The 19,530-nt window shown below is 43.9% G+C and overlaps 1 protein-coding gene across 6 annotated transcripts in view; it reads right to left on the reverse strand.

The window, feature by feature from the left end:
• The window catches only part of RALGAPA2 (Ral GTPase activating protein catalytic subunit alpha 2), a 282,048-nt gene that overhangs the window by 214,917 nt on the left and 47,601 nt on the right, over positions 1-19,530 (reverse strand). For 5 of the 6 annotated variants that reach the window (XR_010935102.1, XM_067707375.1, XM_067707374.1 and 2 more), the window contains exons 5-9: positions 10,457-10,500; positions 7,732-7,909; positions 6,758-6,873; positions 3,419-3,557; positions 1,559-1,758 (exon numbers count right to left, since the gene is read on the reverse strand). Coding sequence is in view for 5 of the 6 variants with exons in the window: in XM_067707375.1 (XP_067563476.1) it covers positions 1,559-1,758; positions 3,419-3,557; positions 6,758-6,873; positions 7,732-7,909; positions 10,457-10,500 (677 nt within the window). In the remaining variant the exon portion in view is untranslated. The remainder of the gene's footprint in view (positions 1-1,558; positions 1,759-3,418; positions 3,558-6,757; positions 6,874-7,731; positions 7,910-10,456; positions 10,501-19,530) is intronic. The other variant, XM_067707376.1, reaches the window with a different exon arrangement.

Here is a 19,530-nt window from a genome sequence, read left to right on the forward strand (position 1 = left end):
CAAAGGTGGTCTCCCACTTCCCAAATTTATACATTCTCCTAGATTTTTTCCTAAGTTCTTTATCACTTTGTTTTTATATTTAGACCTTAAGTCAACTTAGGCCTTAAACCAATGTGACCAAGTACTTATGTACGTGATATGAAGTGAGATTCTGAGAAAGGGACAGACCGAGGGACAGACAGACAGTTTCCTCTGGCTTCCAGCGCTGCAGATTTCATTAGATATTTGGTGCTAATCTCAGTGTCATTCTTTTGAAATAACTGCAGTTCCTGTTTGGAAGTCTAGCATTTTTCATTAATCCCTGGATGTCAAATGTCTGCTTAGGTTGGTGTCTGTTTTGCTAATTCTTCCTGGGACTCAAAAGCCCTTTCAGTTTAAGGCATGACTTTTTTTTTTAGCTTAGGTAAACTTTTCTTACTGTTCGTTCAATTATTACTTCTCATTCTTTTCTCCTTCTGTCCTCACAATATCTGCAAGGTAGGTCTGCACCTAAGGTTTTATCTATTAGTTTCTATTTCCATCTCTGATTTTTTTATCAGTGTTGTGGGATATTTCGTCAGAAAACCAATTTTGTTCTCAGCAGTGATCATTACCATTTAGAGTTTACCTACTAAATTTTTAAATTCAGAAATTGAAGGGTTTTTAAAACTTTCTTTTAGCGAGTCTTTTGTTGTTCTTATTACGGAGCCTGTGCTCTGGACCGGCTCGGTGCGCTGCCATCAGGGTACTGAGTGCCCCTCGGGGAGCGCACCCTCCAGCCCAGGCCGACATCACACATCTGGGAACTGCAGAGCAGCAGCCAACCGGCACTAAGTGGACCACACTTCCTGCCCCTGTTCTTGGCGCCAGTGAAACAAAGCACACGAAACCATGACTCCTCCACACAGCGGCCTCTCTGACTTCCACAAGTGGTCCTGCTCTGCCTGCACAAAGGCCTGAAGCCACACAGCCTGCCGGGAAAGCCCCACGTGTCTGACCAATGCCACTGAGAGAGGGAAGCACCGCAGCCCCCAGGTGAGAAGACGGCTTCACCCAGGCCTCAGGGAGACACAGCCCTCTCTTCTGGGGACCCCACAGTGGCTCAACAACCACCCAAAATCCTGAGCTGCTGACCCACCCCTTCCCTCCCTGGGATCCCAGAGGGCACCTGGCAGTCTCAGGGGTCCTCTCCAAGGACCACCTCACAATTCCTGAGGATCCTGCTGGGGCTGGGAGGAACAAGGCAAGAGAGGCCCTCGGCGTCATGCTCAAGGTCACTGGGGCCCGAGTGAAGCACGGGAGGTGAGAGGGAGCCAGGAGCGCACAGGTCAGCCACCTGCTCGGAAGGCCTCCCTCGGCCCCAGGGTCGCCTTGTCATGCCAACACCAACAGAGCACGGCAAGTGCTTCCAATTCACGGCTTCCTCTGAGACCTCAGCAGTACAGACAGAGGAACCAGTAAATTGAGTCCCTATGACCAACAACCTGTGAGAGCCAATAACCCTGACAGTCAATTACTTTGGTGTTAGTATAGGTTATGACACCAGAATTGAAAGATAAAAAAGTGATGAATGACATACCTGAATGATTTTGGGCAATACATCAACTCCATTCTTAGCGTTTTGTGTTGCAGTTAGATACTTTTTTTCCAAAAAGAAAGTCACGATCCACTTAATAAAAACAACGCGAGCTGCCATGTATGGGGTTTTTGTGCTGTAAGTGTTCTCACTGTCTCGAGTTGTAGCAACATACACGGGCTTTGGTCTCAAGTGGGGGATGTCTGCAAGACAAAAGAACACATGATCAGGTTAGTGAGTCTTAACATCATGTAACCCTTACAAATGTTTCAGTTTCTAATTAAATAGACATCTATCTGGTTGTTTAACAGCAGCTGAGATTTAAAAACCCAAGTGATTAAAAATGGCATCTTCTGGTAGGCTCGTCTCTGGGTCTGCCTTGCAGTCTGACCAACGCGGGGTGGTGGTTGCTATTATCTACATACAACTATGTATACAGCTGTGGAAAAACAAAGGTCATAACTCTTTTTAATGAATTTGAGAAATTACATGAGATTACAATCATGAAAATCTTTTCACATATAACTAATTTAATCTTATTTTATGACTAGAATAGATGTAAAAGCATATATAGACATTTTTTATTGCATTAGGTATTTTATCACCTAACGTTACACTGATCAAATCTATCAATCTTTAGTTTTATATCCTTCTCCCTTTAGATGCATCCAAAGACATAGAATTAGTATAATCTACTTTATGTCTAAAAGAATTCAGACAGTCATGTTTCATCTTGGAGATATCAGACACCACCATTTCCGAAGAATTAATAAGAAGTCCACTTCTTATTCTTTAAATACCATAATTAATATGAAAATGACATGGTATTGAATCTGAGATACCATTTGCTCTAAGTTCAACTCTCTTACGGAAATACCTGCGGCAGAAAAGTTCTCAACAAATCCCTTTTAATCTAAGGATAGTAACAATACACTATGTTTTCTACAATGAAATGGAGGACTTATAAAATCAGAAACAATTTTTGAAAAAGTTGCCCACAAATATATAGCTAACAAAATACATACCCTGGTGCCACTAAGTCAGCACTTCTACCACCTTCCAAGTGAGCCGAGCTTCAGCTGCTTCTCCTTGCCCAGGTGTGTGGGTGAACACAGAGACACCCAAAGGTAACTGAATTAGCTGTCCACACTCCCCAGATGTGTTTACGGCTGTTGTGACCTTTTCTCTTCCAAAACTGTTCTTGATCATTTATTTGAACTATTTTCACTCATTTTGAAATAATAGGGAGAGAAAGATTTGTCCACCACCCCACTCCCTCCGCCACCACTGCAAGGGATGCTTCTGTCCTATGCGTCCTCACCTCTTATAGAAGGAAAACCCTGGAAGCTAAATTAGAAATCCTTTACGTTTCCTATCTCTCGGGGGCTCACCGTCCCTCGGCTCCCCAGTCACCCAAACATCTGTCCCTCCGTTAGAAGCTGTGAGTAGCACCTGCTGGATGAAGGATCCAGTGCTGAAAAAGCCATACTGAGGGCAGCTCTGTGGCCTGTGCTGGCCTCATCCCTGGGCAAGGTCTGGGGTCTCCACACCCCACCACCCGTAAGAGTACACTTCAGGAAATTCAGGATTTTTTTACGTTAAAAATTTTATTAAACGTAATGACACCAAAAATACCAGGATATATATCAAATTACTTCTAAGTACCGGAGCCACAGATTCCCTTTATTGCTGTGAACTGAGGTAAATCTTAGTTTGTACAAATAGTTAAAATCATTCATTAGGAAACCGTAAACTTCTTACAACAAAGTTATCACTAAACATGAGAAAGAATGATTATTTTATTTAAAAATAATCAAAGTCCACTTTGGAAGAGGCGGGACACACAGCCCACTCAGTACTTACCAAGCACAGGCTTGTAGATGTTCGTTAACTTGGTAAATGATGGAAACAAATGAGGAAGGTAATACTTTCTAAACAATGTAAAAAGAAATTTAAAACCAGTCTCTTGATTCTCCTTGTGCTTCCACTCCAAGCTTGCGGCCTTCAGATAACACATGGGAAAAACATATATATAGTTACATTTCAGGTTAGTGAACACTCAACTGAAATGCTGCTATGTTATTAAAATCCCTATCCTAAATAAAAAAACGTGAGAAATAGTGACAATTATGTAATAACATCTTAAAACTCAAAAGATGACAAGAAGGAATACTTCAAAACAAAACAGTAACTAGGTTAAAAACAGAATTTTTACCGGATATTCAAAAAAATAAAACAATAATACCTATCTTTTTAAACTTGTCCTACTACATCATGCCCATATTTTTTTCTACATGTTGTCTGTAATGATTTAATGTTCTTTGCGCCCTTAAAATGTTCTGTCAGAAGTAATCAGGTGTTTTTTTTTAATTCAAAAAAGGCCACTTACAGTAAACAAGAATTAAGGAAACAATCCCTTGCAAGAATTTCATCCAATGTTACCTACATGCAAAATCATTATCAAAACACAAAGCTATGGAATCTTGGAAAGGGCATGAAAAGCAATCCATAGGCTACACGTATAACTGAATCACTTCACAGCACTACTGTGAAACTAACACAGTATCGTAAAGCAACTGTATTTCAAGTAAAAAAAATAGAGCAATCCACAGGCTGGGATAAACCTGGCCTGCCAGCCCAGCTACTGATTAAGTTTAACCCTTTCACAGTGTCAAGACACTGTTTCCCCCTCAAATAACCAGTGCCGCATCCCCCAGTGGGAGCACTGCAAACAGCTCCCCCGCAGGGAGGGGCCCACACAGGCCAGGAGCCCAGATGGTGACGGAGCGGGGTGGGGGTCCTCCCACGACTGAGGGAAACGTGGCGTGAACAGGCCCTTAGAGAATGCTTGCCACTGGCCGTCACGCTTGTGAGACCACAGCGCGCTCTACAGCAGAGCTTCCCGACACCTTCCTGACTCGGCCCCCCCGGGGCACCTGCGGTCCAGGGAGGAGCGGCCGTGGCCGACCTGGGGCAGAGGGGCCCATGTCTCCCACCTGTCAGAAGCCCCCCGGGGTGAGGCAAGGGCGAAGCTCTGCTCCGAGGACCCACCCACCCAACAGGCCGAGGGAGGGAGGGGGCGGGCGGACACGCACACACAATCCTGCACACAGTGGAGGGGGGTCACCTCCACCCTCTACCAATCCTTCCTCTGATGGGGTCCCAGGGGCTACAGGACTCATCTGAGGTCACACATCTAGAATGAAACCCAAGTCCCCCAGCACATCCGGGTTCTGGCTACTCTGCTGCTCTCCTGGGATGGATGGAAAGCCCGACCCAACCACTCCTGACATATGGGGCTGAGAGGCGTGCAGGAGGGGCCGCACAGCTAGGACATGGGGCTCCCCGACGGCGACAGAACCCAGGCCAGGCGCTCAGGATGTGGGAGTCCTGTGCCTGCGGTGCTGCTAAAGGAATCGGGGAGAGGAGAGCACACAAGGTCGCCCCGTGGGACATGGTGGGCAGAAAGGGCAGTGAGAAACACAGTCTCCTAGAGAAAGGTGGAAAGGAGGAAAGGATGGGAGGGGAAGCATCACAGGAGGAGAGACCCTGACAAAGAAGGGGGTCCCCTGGAATCACCCGGAAGGTCAAGGACGACAAACACTCAAGTGTCCTTCTCTGGACCTGACACTAGAACCCTGTGCATCCCGGGTCCCTGATTTCGCGGTGACGGGGCAGAGGCAGGCGACAGCGGGTGTCAAAGGCCCATTGGGTGAGGAAGCGGACATGGCAGAGATTACACGTCAACAAACCAGGTTGTGACGGGAAGGGCAGAGCCTGGACGACACCCCGGAGGAGCTCAGGGACCAGGGACGTGTTCGCTGAGAGAAAAGAAGCAGTAGCTTTTTCCAAACCTCATCACTGTTCAGAAATACAGACCAAGAGACATAAATCCCCTAGTTTAGTTCTGTGTTCAGCTGGTAAATTTCAGAGAAAGGACCACGCGCCATAAAGCAGGCTGTGCTGACGGCAGGATGAGATCATTCCACGGGTTTCCTTCCAGGACCCCTGCCCGCTCTGCCCAATCATTCCGGACCCGCCCGGTCAGCCTCAGGCTTGCTCCTCCCCCATCCTCCCACCAACAGGGGCAGGAAAGGAGCAAACAGACAAAAATCGTCAGATACTCTGAGATAACAGAAATACCTATACTGGTCTCTGCCCCTGGCTCCTGGCACAGAGGCCCTAACACCCTGGTCACTTCTAAGTGACAAGAGCTCTAGGAAACTCTGAAGGGGCTCCTGGACAGGGCTGGTCACCAGGAGGACAAGCCTCGGTCTGAAGCTTGGAATTTTCAACCTCTCCCCGCCCCCTGCCCCACTGTTCCAGAGGCGGGAGGGGGGCTGGAAATGGAGTTAATAATTGATCATGTCCCCGTGAAGAAGCTGCCAGAAAAATCCCAACAGCCTGGGTTTCAGGGAGTGTCCAGGCTGAACACATGGACACTCCAGGAGGGGAACGCACCCCCATCCACAGGGACAGAAGCACCCCCATCCACAGGGACAGGGACTGCACCCCGGATGCCCCCAGACCTCACCCTGTGTGTGTCTTCATCTGGTTGTTCACCCGTGTCCTCTATCATATCCTTTCATAAACTGGGAAATGTAAATCAATGTTTCCCGGAGTTCTGTGAGCCACTCAGAAAATGAATTGAACCTGAGGAGTGAGTCATGTGAACCTCTGATTTGTAGGCAGATTGGACAGAAGTCGTGGGCAACCTGGGGACCGACTCCCTGCGACTGGCATCTGAGGGGGTGGGGGCACATTAGAGGACTGAGTCCTTTCCTGTGAGACCTGAGGCCACCTCCAGGTAGAGAGTGTCGGAAGTGAGTTAAATTGTTAAGACACCCGGCTAGTGTCGCAGAGAATTACTAGGTGATTCAAATCCCACACGTTTGGTGAGCAGAAGTGTCATAAGTGAAGTGTTCTGTGTGAATAATGTGAAACCATATGAAAGTAAAGGAGACGGATGGAGGATGGAATTGCGTCCTTTACGCACACATACACACACATACTAGTATGTAGGCCTGGTCTCTGCTGAAGTGTCCTGGCACGCATTCTATGTTTAGTGAAATACCAAATAAAATCACCTCAAAGAAAAAGCAAAAATATAAAATATGAACAAAGAGGAAGAAAAGAGGCAATGTTTTCTCTTTCCTACTGAGAATCCGACCATCACTGAATTATCCACAATTTTACTCATACCTGAGTAACCATATATTTCAACAGTATTTGAAGAAAAAAGCATGTTTGGTCCTCAGTGATCTTTTCCCCTGATATGGCTGGCAGGAGTGGCGTGATTTCTTCTGGATATATCTTTGCTGCAGAGTGGAAAATAAGGAAACCTCTTTCACCAAAGTTAAATTTCAAACAGGACTTGAAAAAGCTCTATTAAAATACATGTACCTCACTTTGCAGTACAGCAGAAACTAACACAACATTGTAAATCAACTACACTCCAATAAAAATTTCAAAAAAATAAAATAAAATATATGTACCAACCACTGGAACTGCTCACACTTCAGGCCAGGCCCATCTGACACAGGGGACAGAGGCCCATGAAGCCACTTCCCTCACTGGACCATTCTTTTCCCTTTCACATTCTGCTCTGGCCAGCCCAAGATCAAATACCTGTCACTGGGCAATAAAGTGATAGGCAGTAATAAATCAGTGGCCCTAATGAGCAAGTTCCTTGAAAACTCACTGGGCACAAACGGCTGGCATTAATAGTCCGGTGAGGCCACCACTGCCCTTCCATGAATGCTGCATGAAAATACACAGCTGGCAACGAAGAGCCTGGGGGAGCAGATGAACGCCCACTTATAGAACAATCGCGATGAGGGCAACAGGCAGCAGTTTGGGAGGCGGATTTAAATCTCATTAACAGCAACAAAAGCACTCACTCCGGACGTACCATGCGTCTCTGCTCCTGCCAACAGCCGTCCCCTCCCTTCCGTTCCTGTTTCCACCACTCCAGTAAATTTCTCCTGTCATCATTTCATATAAAACAGGCTCCAACTCTGTCAGTTCTAATGTTTGTAAGAATCTACTGTGAGTACAAAACATGACTACCCATCTATGAAACCAAGGTTTCTATTCAGGAAGAGGACAGACCAAGGAATTCCTCAACGCAACTTGGAGGGTTGTTTCCACCTGTAAGATGTGCCACCATCGCTCACCGTCAGCTGCGCTGGGGCCGGGATTGATGAGTGTCTCCAGTGTACTGGGGCCCCTGGACGACATGATGGCTGGGAAACCGGGCACCAGGCAAGCAAAGATCAGCACCTGCTCTTCTGCACAGTTTGTCTGAAGTGCTTGGAGCCACAGGAGAAACAGCCTGATTCCTTCACATCTTATCTAGAAACAATATCAAAGGCAACAAAAGTGAATACGTACATGTATTTGTAGGAATGCATTGCAGTGTAGCATTGGTTCTGGGGGAAAATAAACAAGAAGCTAAAAGCATTACTGAAGTCCTGCACCAAGTCCTTCCCTGAGTGACCAGGAAACAAGGGCACTGCAACCCAGCACGAGGGCCAGAGTGCCTGAGCCCCAGTGCAGCCTCAGCCACTTTCTAGCTTTAGCTGTGAGCCGTGGAGGACCACTTAACTCCTCTGTGCCTCGTCGCCCCCATCTGTAAAACAGGGATGATAACAGAGTTTACCACAAAGTGCTGGTATGGGGTGAAGTGAGTTAGAACTGCCCAGCTCACATAAGTGCTACCTAAGCATTTCCTATAAGCAGTATTTCATTCTTCATGGCAACAGCACCCATACCGTCAATGCTTGAATACTCATGAAAACAATGCAAAGAGAATCGTCCTCCAAACTTACACTGTGCTTTGGATAGAATTTTTGTCATGTCACTACATTATGCACATGTATGATGTTCTTGAAAATCAGAACACTTAGAGCTGAATAGACCCTGAAGACCTGGCTCCCCTGTCTGTGTCCCTACTCTATTCTCTCCTACCCTTTGCCATGCGCCAAATCGTTGGCATCATCTGTAGAAAATATCAATATAGGCAGACGTGCCCTTTTTCCTCCTCTGCACTTACTTTCAACTTCCCATTCCTAGAATTCATAAACACAGGTAACTCCATTTTTATATTCCTAAATGGCTGGGAAGATGATGTCAATAAAAGAGGTTAAATAAGGAAAGGAGAAGAAAAAAATGTCAGACGCAGCTGAAAGACGTAGTGAGCTCCAAATACAGGTAACTGAGGGGCTGCCTGATCTCCTTTCAGTGACACCAAAGTGGTGCTGATTCCTCCACAGCAAGTGTTCAAGCCAAGCCCCAGGCTCTGCAGGAAAGGTAAGAGGAGGAGGAGAGACAGGAAGGAAGAGAGGGAGGGAGGGAGGGAAGGAGGGAGGGAGGGAGGGAGGGAGGGAGGGAGGGAGAGAGGGAGAGAGGGAGAGAGGGAGAGAGGGAGAGAGGGAGAGAGGGAGAGAGGGAGAGAGGGAGAGAGAAAAGCTTGGCTGACCCCCCAGAGAAATCAAATACACCAAGACAGATACCCCATCAACACTGATCCCATGACACTCTTCCAGACATGCCCTGGACTCAGCACTGCTCTGCTCTGCTTTGCTCAGCCGCTCACACCTGCCCAGCAGGTAAGATGAGCGGTGACGATGCTAAATACATAATGCTATTCAGCACCCAACAAAAAATGACAGGGCTCTATGTATAGCTAACCAAATTATATCAAATTTAACAAGAGAAAATTTTCTACATACTCCGATAACAAATCTCCAATTTTTTATGTTAACTGCATTAAGATAATTAAATATAAATAAGTCCAATAATAAACAGAAGATAAGCTGGTAAGTTTTAGCTATAAGACCATTCATTAAAATAGGAGGGACAAAATATGGAACAGTCACGAAACTAGGGACAGCTCATCTCTTTTTTCCAACAGGTAAGAGAGAGTGAACCTATCCAGTTTGAGTGGCTAGGATTGTTTAAACTGATATAAAACCAAAAATGTATTAGCTTATTAAAGGCACGCACATAAATTAAATAGCTATGAAGTGAATTATCTTCCATAAAACATACATCCCAGGCTGGCTTCTTTTGCCACTTACGTTTTAGGGTCATCTTATTCCAGCATCAAATGGTATACTTTTATAAAAGGCACATTCATTATAAAATAAGCCAATTTTAACCTAAATTACAAGATCAATCCGCTGCAAATAAACATTCAAGAGTCAGCCTCTGCTGCTCTTTTTCCCCACAAGTGTTCTCAAAAAGAGCAAAATATAGGGCTTCCCTGGTGGCGCAGTGGTTGAGAGTCCGCCTGTCGATGTAGGGGACACAGGTTCGTGCCCCAGTCCGGGAAGATCCCACATGCCGCGGAGCGGCTGGGCCCGTGAGCCATGGCCGCTGAGCCTGCACGTCCGGAGCCTGTGCTCCGCAACGGGAGAGGCCACAACAGTGACAGGCCCGCGTACCGCAAAAAAAAATAGCAAAAAATAATTGAGAGACAACTATAATTTTTAACAACAAGATTACTGGGGTGAACAGAATCAGGCACATTAGCTCTGAAGCTGAGGGAGGATCTGGTTCAACTTCTCTTTTCTGATGATACAGCTGAAGCAGTCAGCACCTCGCCGGTGGTGCCCCGGCTGCACACGGCAGAATCGAAATTAGAACGCAGGATTCCAAACTCCGAATGCCAAGCCACTTTCTCCTACTAATGTTTAAAATGTCTAGCACAATAAATTATGATGTAAGTATAAAAACTCTAACAATATTTGTCATATCATTTCTCAATTAAAATAAAAATTAAGTTAAATGGCTTTTAAAGATTTTTTTTTTCAAAATGGCCTAATTTTGTCACTTTATGGCATGAGTAAGTTTAAGAGTAATGAAAAAAGCCATTACACTTTCATCTAAAATAAATACCTTAATAGAATTTCCAGTGTGTAGAAGCTTCTTTAACGTTGAGCCTGAAAGTTTAAAACAATGAATTAGAAATGGAGTATGTGAATGCATATCTAAGACCTATTTTTTAAAAATTAGTTTTAGAAAGAAAAAATGTACTTATGACAAAAGATATCATTTTTAAAAAATAAAAGGAAAGAAGGCTGACCTTCAGAAGCAAAGCAATGTCATAGAAGGAGAGATGTTGTTAGGACAAAAATACTTTAAGTATGAACCTCTTCAAAATTCTTTTAAAAGAGTCAAAGTGATTGATATTAAGGTAACCCAAATGCCCACAGTGGATTATGTGCAAATGTCTCTGTCAGGCACAAAATGAATGATTTCTTTAAATCTCTAAAGGAAAACATAATATAAAACTACCACTCACAAAACATTTTTACAAGACCATTTTGCAAATATTCAGGACAGCATGTCTCTCTCTTTGCAATGACAACCACATTTATGGGTTCTGTCCATCAATAAATCATCTAGCAGAGCACTTAGGTCACTGTTGAGGAGAGGAATTCAAGGTTTCCACAGAACTACACCAGCTGGTGCTGCAGCCCACTTGGGGGAGAAGTGCCCCTCATGAGGACGGAGACATAGTACCTATTACTCGCTAGATGTGTTCATGCCTTTAGCATAGAGATGGCTTGGCAACCACACCTCAGTATCACATGTAGCCCCTAAATGAGATCTCAACCTCAAAAAGGAAGTAATCTTTTTTTTTTTTTCTTTTTTTTGCAGTACGCGGGCCTCTCACTGTTGTGGCCTCTCCTATTGCGGAGCATAGGCTCTGGACGCACAGGCTCAGCGGCCATGGCTCACGGGCCCAGCCGCTCCGCGGCATGTGGGATCTTCCTGGACCGGGGCACGAACCCGTGTCCCCTGCATCGGCAGGCGGACTCTCAACCACTGCGCCACCAGGGAAGCCCTGGAAGTAATCTTTTAAAATAAAAATAAATTGGAAGTCTTAAGCGAGAGAACCTTTTTTCCCAATTTTTTTGAGAAAAAAAAATTATTTAGATTTCCTGATGGAAAGTTTTGTGCAATATTTTAAAACTGGATATCAAGTCACTTTATACCACCAACATATTTTGAAGAAATAGAGCCAGTGCCTCGACAACTGCTACAGGTTGTATCTATGTGGACAGATACACGTATGTCAGTTAAATGCATACACTCTAGGAATTCATTACCTGGAATGAAATCATTGGCTTTCTGAAGGAACCTTGTACAGCTATCTGCTGTACTGTTGATAACACCTAACGCTGGGCTCGGTGGGAACTCACCATCGTCGTGACTAGGTTGCAGCACTGAATTACTAATGGTTTGTGATGAAGTAGGAAGTTAAAACGCCCACTTCCCTCCACATCTGTCACCAAAGCACGTCTAGTGATTTGGGGTCCAGAGTCAGCATTGACTAGGCTGGGCTCTCTCACAGCCGAGCCCTGAGTGCCTGTGCTCACGGGACTACTTATCCCACACCTGTCCTCCACCTGCTCCTCGTCCCTCGCCTCCCTGTTCATCCATTCTTGGACCAAGTCCACTCTGCCTCAGCTTAGTATTTGCTCCGTTATGCCCATGAGGACCTCCCAAGGCTTGGCAGAGCCGGCAGAACCTCACCTCCCGGGAGACTCGGGATAAAGTCTGCACAGCTCTCTTCCCAGACATCCGGCAAATCCATCATCTTGCAACACATTCTCAGAAACACTTTCTCCTGCTCGTTGTGTGTGACCACGGGGGGGCTGTCAGTCCTTCCTTCCCCTTCTTGAAATGGGCTCAACATTTTTATTTTAAACTCTCAGCCTACCCATAGTTGCCTATATCCACACTTCCCTACACAGGGAGGAGAAAATACATAGGAAAAGGACAGACTTTACAAAGAGACATAGAGAATCTATGGCCCATATCTGTCAACAGTACCCTACTTTTTGAAATGATTCTGTTAATTCGTCACAGCAGCAATAGAAAACTAATATATATATATTTGATCTATTCCATCCTGCTGTATTCAGAAACTCTCAGATGTGTGAGGCAGTGCAGCTTAGCAGTTGCAAGCCAGATTCAGGAGCCAGACTGCTAGGGTTCAAACCTAGGTTCTGTGCTTACTGTGTAACCTGGGTCACTTACTTACTTTCACCATGCCTGAGTTTTCTCATCTGTAAAATGGGATAATAACAGCGCCTATCAGAGAGCACTGTAATGAGGTTTAAATGAGTTTATATACATGCTTAGAACAGTGTCTGGTACATGCGAAGCACATTCCCCCCGGAAGACAGGGCATCAGCTATTCTCTAAGGACCTCTTTTTAAATAAGATCAACGTTAGAAAGAAAAATGTGTGCAGTGCAGGCACATGTCAGAGGGTTTCAACGTGAGAATTGGTGATGAGTACCTGAGAGCCTTCCCTGGTCACGTTAGGTATTTCTTAAAGACCCTAAGTTCACAAAGATATTTCTACTTTTACTTTACCATTATGAAATCAGTTTCATTTTAATTTCAAAAAGTTTCTCTCTGTATATATCATTCCTGTGTGTATTTTTAAACTCCTCAACCAAACTGTGATTATACCCACCTCCATCTCTTTTATGTGCCTCTTCAAGCCTACCGATTACCACTATATTGACTCATGTGAAAAAAGAATAAATGAATGAGTACAGTAAAGTAGTTGAAAAATACTGAAAAATCAAAAAGCTCAATATTGAAAAATGAAAAAGTATTATGAAAAATCACACTAGTTTAAATATTTATAACACAGAATGTATTATAATTTTACTTTCCTGGCTTTAATGGAAGCAAATTAATCAATGTTTTCAAAGTCTACTTCTTTGCTTATCTCACTGATAAGAACTGCAGTGCTTGAAGATTTCTCCTGATAAAGTGGCAATCTTTTCAAGATCTTTTAAAGATATTTTTAAGGCCACAATTTCACAAAGACGTGTCAAATCTAACTTTAACATTATAAAACTCTTTCTTATTTATTTTTAATTTAAAAAAAACCTCCCTCTGTGTATGCATCGTGCCTCAAGCCAATTAATAAGCGATGGCAGTATGACATCAGAGAAGGGGCAAGAACATGGAGGAATGCCAAGTGGGTGCTGGTGTACAAGCTGTGCTGAAAGTGCCAGTGGAGCAGAAGCACAGGACTTTCTGGCACTACAACATCTAAGCACAGGGGAGCAGCAGTCTACCGGGGGAAGCTGAAATTAACAATGATTATCTCAAAATGAATCAAGGGCCTAAATGTGAAATATATAACTATAAAACTTCTAGAAGGAAACACAGGAGATCTTTGTGATCTTGGGTTAGGCAAAGATTCCTTAGACATGACACCAAAAGCACAATCCATAAAAGCAAAACTGATAAACTGGATTTCATCAAAAGTAGAAACTTCTACTCTTTGAAGGACACTATTAAAGAAATGAAAAGATGAGCCAGAGCCGGGAAGACAGTATTTTCAAATCATATATTTGACTGAAACACTTATAACTAGAATATGTGAAGAATTCTTAAAATTCAGTATTGGGGGGAAAACTCTCAATTTAAAAATAGGCAATAGATTCAAAGATACATTTCACCAAAGACATACAGGTGGCAAATAGCGCATGAAAAGATGCTCAAGATCATTAGTCGTTAGAGAAATGCAAATTACAACCACAACGAGATACCACTACCGCTAAAATTAAAAGACTGATAAGACTAAGTGTTGATGAGAATGTGGAGTAATCGGAACTCTCACACTGCTGGCAGGAATGTAAAATGGTACAACCACTTGGGAAAATAGTCTGGCAGTTAAACATATGTCTTTATTTGATTCAGCCATTCCATTCTCAAGAGACTGGAAAGAACATGTCCACACACAAAGACTTGTACACAAATGTTTACAGTAGCTTTATTTGTAGCCACATACTAGAAACAACCCAAAGGCCCATCATCAAATGAATGGATAAAAAAACTATGGTATATCCATTCAATGGACTACTGTACAACTTAGAAATAAAAAGGAATGAACTATTAATACATGCACCAACACAGATGACTCTCAAAATAATTGTATTGAGTGAAAGAAGCCAAACAAAAAAGAGTACACTGCATGATTCTATTTCTATAAGACTCTAAAAAATCAAACTATAAGGGCAAAAAGCAGATCAGTGGTTGCCTGGGGACTGGGGGGTGAGCTGGGGAAGGGTGGAATGGGGCAGGAGGAAACTTTGGGAGTGATGGCTATGTTCATTATCTTGATTGCAGCAATGGCTGCATAGGTGTACACCTATGCTTAAACTTATGAAAATGTATATTTTAAACATGTACAATTTGTTTTATGTCAATTATACTTTTAAAAAGCTGTATTTAAAAAATAAAAACAGAGCAGGTAGCCTGGAAATGACTGAGTGAAAGATCAGGGATGGAGATCGTGGTCAGACAGAGATCTGCATCATGACATGGGTTGGAAGAGAAGTCAGGAAGCCACAGAAGGCGAGGGGGTCAAGGGGCTGATGGGTAGCTATGGCTGTCATGAAGGAAAAGGACTGAGAGAGAGTAAAGCTGTTAAAAAAGAAAAGCAAGTGAGCAGAAGATCAGAGGACATGGCAACAACAAGGGGAAGAAGGCAGCATCGTCAAGGGAGAGAGGTTTCCGTAGAGGGGGTGGTGGATGAGGTCTGGAGTGGGCCTTGAAGGAAAAAAGACCGTGGTCTCACCCCCATACCCCTGAGGGAGACAGAGAAGCATCAGAGAAAACCCAGGTTTCTGCAGCCAAGGAGGTGAAAGCAAGAGGCCGAGGCTGTAGGGCTGTCGCTTAACCCAAGAAGAGGGCTTCCGGAGGGCAGAGCACAAAGGCGAAGGAGGGGAAGAAACGCAGAGCAGTGATGGGGGAAGCACCCGAAGGAGGATGCTGGGAGGACACCAAGTGAGCTGACAGGGCATCAGGCCCAGCCAGCCCTCGGTGGACACGAGGCACACAGGGCCCCGGACTTAGCCCAGCCTGGCTGTGATGCATCCTGAGGGAGTCCTGGTGTGAAGTGCCTGGGGAGCCCCCGCTCCCTCGGGAAGAGTGGGCTGACGGGGCGGGGCCCTGGGAGGGGCCCTGGGAGGGCTGTCAGACTCAGACTCCCAAAGAGTGAGCAGCAGAAACTATGAGAAATGAGCCTCAGAGAGTGTGTTCACATCCCAAGCAATGTGAGCCCTGGGTAGCCTGAGGTATACCCAACGCAAGGATACTCTTTAAAAGCCATAAACATATTTGCAGTTTAGTTATGCCCCTGGTTTTTATACTACGTATAAGAAAAACCTAGTTGAACAAACTAGATTCAGTGACTCATATATAAAAACCATGTATGAAGTTTTGTACATGTGTGAACTTTCATTAATTGAGCCTGCTCCTTTAAGCCCAAAGGTTATTTACTTTTTTAACATTTTTAATATAAAACATCTCTAATATGAAATATATACTTTCATCCACTCGGCAAACATTTACTGAGGACAGACGCAGCACTATACACTGAATGGGACAGAAAATCTTTATAGAAGCTCGGGAGTAGTAAACCTTCTTAAAGCGAACACATGTATAACTTGAGTCCTGTACTAAGACACATGGGCACATGAAGGGGTGCCACAGCCTGCCCTTGTACCAAATATCCCTGGTTTGCTGCTGTGCCATTCTTTGTCATCATCTCACTCCCTGTCAGTTCTCAGTATTACTCTCAGATAAGGCTTCAAGCAGCCACGTTTACCCACCATGATTTACTACTGGCCTAAAATGGACTTCAAGAAAAATCTAATAAACAAATTTTTTTCCATTTGTAATTAGTAATGGAAATTTGCAAATAGTTGAGTAACAGGCCAGCATATATCGCAGAGTTCATAAGTGCTGTGTCAGCCACTTCCCTAATCTCCTTACTCTCCAAACATCACTTGAATCAGTATCTCCAGATGCTCAGAATAATGAGCCAGTGTTCATTTCACACTGCAAGCCTTAGAGTTCAAATATGTTCCTTGTTCACAGATTTACAGCAAGGAGCCAGCCTTAAAAACCTTACAGATAGGCTTCCCTGGTGGCGCAGTGGTTGAGAGTCCGCCTGCCGATGCAGGGGACACAGGTTCGTGCCCCGGTCCGGGAAGATCCCACATGCCGTGAAGCGGCTAGGCCCGTGACCCATGGCCACTGAGCCTGCGCGTCCAGAGCCTGTGCTCCGCAACGGGAGAGGCCACAACAGTGAGAGGCCCGCGTATCGCAAAAACAAACAAACAAAAAAAAACAACCTTACACCGTATTTTTTCCCTCTAAAAACACTTTTAAGAGAAATAGAATGTCTCTCTTTGCTACGGACAAAACATGATGACAAGATAAGAAGCCGACTTCAAACACTGTGGCAACTGATGTTTCCAATTATCTCCTTCCTTCTCAGGGTAAAATGTGGCTATCGGGTGGGTCTGAGAGCTTCTAAGACTTGCAGATGCAGGAGTTGCTCATATTTGCGGCTTCTGTGCTAGTAACATTGTCATTCGTGCTGTGGGGCAGGAAGCATGCTGTGTCAGTGCTGTGAAAACCAAACTCCAAGGTGCTAACCCAATATTTCAGAGTACCTTGGCCCCTACCAGGCCCAATTAACATTTAATTAAGAGGTTTACACAGCAGTGTTCTTCCTATTAGGTAAGGAATACCAAATATCTATATAGAATGCGAAAGCCTGCAATAAGGGAGCTTAGGTCCCTAAACTGCCGGGCGCTGGGAAAAGCCTCCTGCCCTGACCCCAGAGGTTTTGCACACGTCAAGACGCCAGTGCTAAGGAGAGATCCAAGGCACATTCCTTCCCTTTGATATCTGGTATTTCCCTACAGTTTCTTACTTTCTATAACGAACTTGGTCAAGATCTTGAGTGACAAATAGCAACAGTTTTAACAGGTCCAAACAAACTGGGAAGAATGCAAGAGGTACAGCTGAGGTATTAAAAAAAAAAAAAACGTGTAGAATTACAAATCCACAGTCGCTTACTGGCGATTTCAAAATCCAAAACGCTATGAAAACAGAAACTTTCCTGTGTAACTCTTTTTTGGTTTTACATTTTCATTTTTTTATTGGAGTATAGTTGCTTTACAATGCTGTGTTAGTTTCCACCGTACAGCAAAGTGGATCAGCTACACGTATACATATATCTCCTCTTTTTTGGATTTCCTTCCCATTTAGGTCACCACAGGGCACTGAGTAGAGTCCCCTGTGCTGTGCGGTACAGTAGGTTCTCATTAGATATCTATTTTATACATAGTATCAATAGTGTATAGATATCAATCCCCATCTTCCAATTCATCCCACCCGCCCCTTACCCCCTTGATATCCATACGTTTGTTCTCTATGTCTGTCTCTATTTCTGCTTTGCAAATAAGATCATTTATACCATTTTTTTAGATTCCACATATATGCATTATATTCGAGATTTGTTTTTCTCTTTCTGTGTAATTCTTTAGTGGAAAAGACCTGATGTGACCTGAACTCATGCGGTGGCAACACCGGGCTAGCCTGAGGCTATTTGGGGTGTAGTTATCTCACAATGATGAGTACTTACACCTCAGGCTACAGAAAACCTGACACTGGGTTACAGGGTGCTGCCCAGGCCCCTGGGGGTTACTTACAGACACTAATGGTGACTCAATGGTCGTTATACACCCACGCACCACACTGCCATTCTGAAATCTGAGAAACTCTGATTCAACCCACATCTAGCCTGGAGAGCATCAGAAAAGGGATGTGGGCCCATCGCAACACCAACTTCTACCCAGTTCGATAAATCGCGCAAAAATTTACTTATCTGAAAAAAGCCTGTTTGATTCAAGCATTAAGTATACAAGTGTCAACAATAAGGATGATTTGATACACAAATGCTCATTCTTGAACGTCCTTAGACATGATGCGTTCTGACTGAGTTACAGAGCTGGCTTATTCTACACAACGGACAAAGATAACACCTGCTCTCCCAGGGGCTCAGGAGACCTGACGCTCTGCAGTCCCCCGAGCCAGAAGTCACTGTTCTCAGAGAGATACTCTTAAACTGGGTACCAACGCTACTTGTACCAGCAATTGTAACCAGCCCACGAGGTCCTGCGCAGAGTTGAAGTGATACTACACACTGCCTAATGGGTACCTAAAGTTTCACAACACAAGTGGCAAGTTAATTTCCACACATAGTTCTAGTAAGTTCATTCATGCTGAGGGGAGCCTACTAGTCTTCAGACATTGTAAAGTATTATCTGAAGAAAATGAGGGTGGTTTTCACACAGACGACATAAACAACATTGAAGGATTATAGGGAGCACAGATAAACACTGCATGCAGGTATTTTTCACTGTCATCCATTCCTGCTGTACCGCAGAGCACCACAAATCCCCGTGATGTCACTCTTATACTTAATGTTTAATTTTTTTTTAATTTTTACCTTAATTTAAATACAGAAGGTCAAAGCATCAGTTAAACAGAAAGGCTATCAACAACTCTAAAATTTAAAGAAAAACTTTCTTTGTGTGTTTGAAAGCTTGAAAGACCAAGGCACAATCTTAAGATAACGATTTATTCATTCAGTTCAATAGTGTGCTTAGTATATATACTTTACCTTCTTTACACTTATAACATTTATAACATATAACTTTAAATAATTCAGTTTATATAAAGATCGGTTACAGTTTTCACATAAATAATCCTAAATTAAGTTTAGGACCCTGAATTTTGGAACATCCCCTGACTGTGCCACATTCTTTCAGGTTCCCTATCGTTTTCCTATTGATCTCTTACCTGGAAAGCCCTTCCCACACTCATCTTTCAAGGCTCAGATTGAAATGACCTCTTTCAAAGGCTTCCTCAATCCCTCTGAATAGGATTATTCAACTTTTCTTCTTTGCTCCCATTACACTTCTTGTAGAGCAACGATCATACTGTACTCGTTTTTTCTCACCTAATCCCCATTAGGCAATCAGCTTACATAATACAGCATGGTGAGATGCTCTGTTTTTGCCTCTCTCCCTCAATAAACATTTGAAAAGTCTCTCCCTCAATAAAAGTCTCTCC

The sequence above is a fragment of the Pseudorca crassidens genome, chromosome 15 (genome assembly GCF_039906515.1).
Source record: "Pseudorca crassidens isolate mPseCra1 chromosome 15, mPseCra1.hap1, whole genome shotgun sequence".
Lineage (NCBI taxonomy): Eukaryota > Metazoa > Chordata > Mammalia > Artiodactyla > Delphinidae > Pseudorca > Pseudorca crassidens.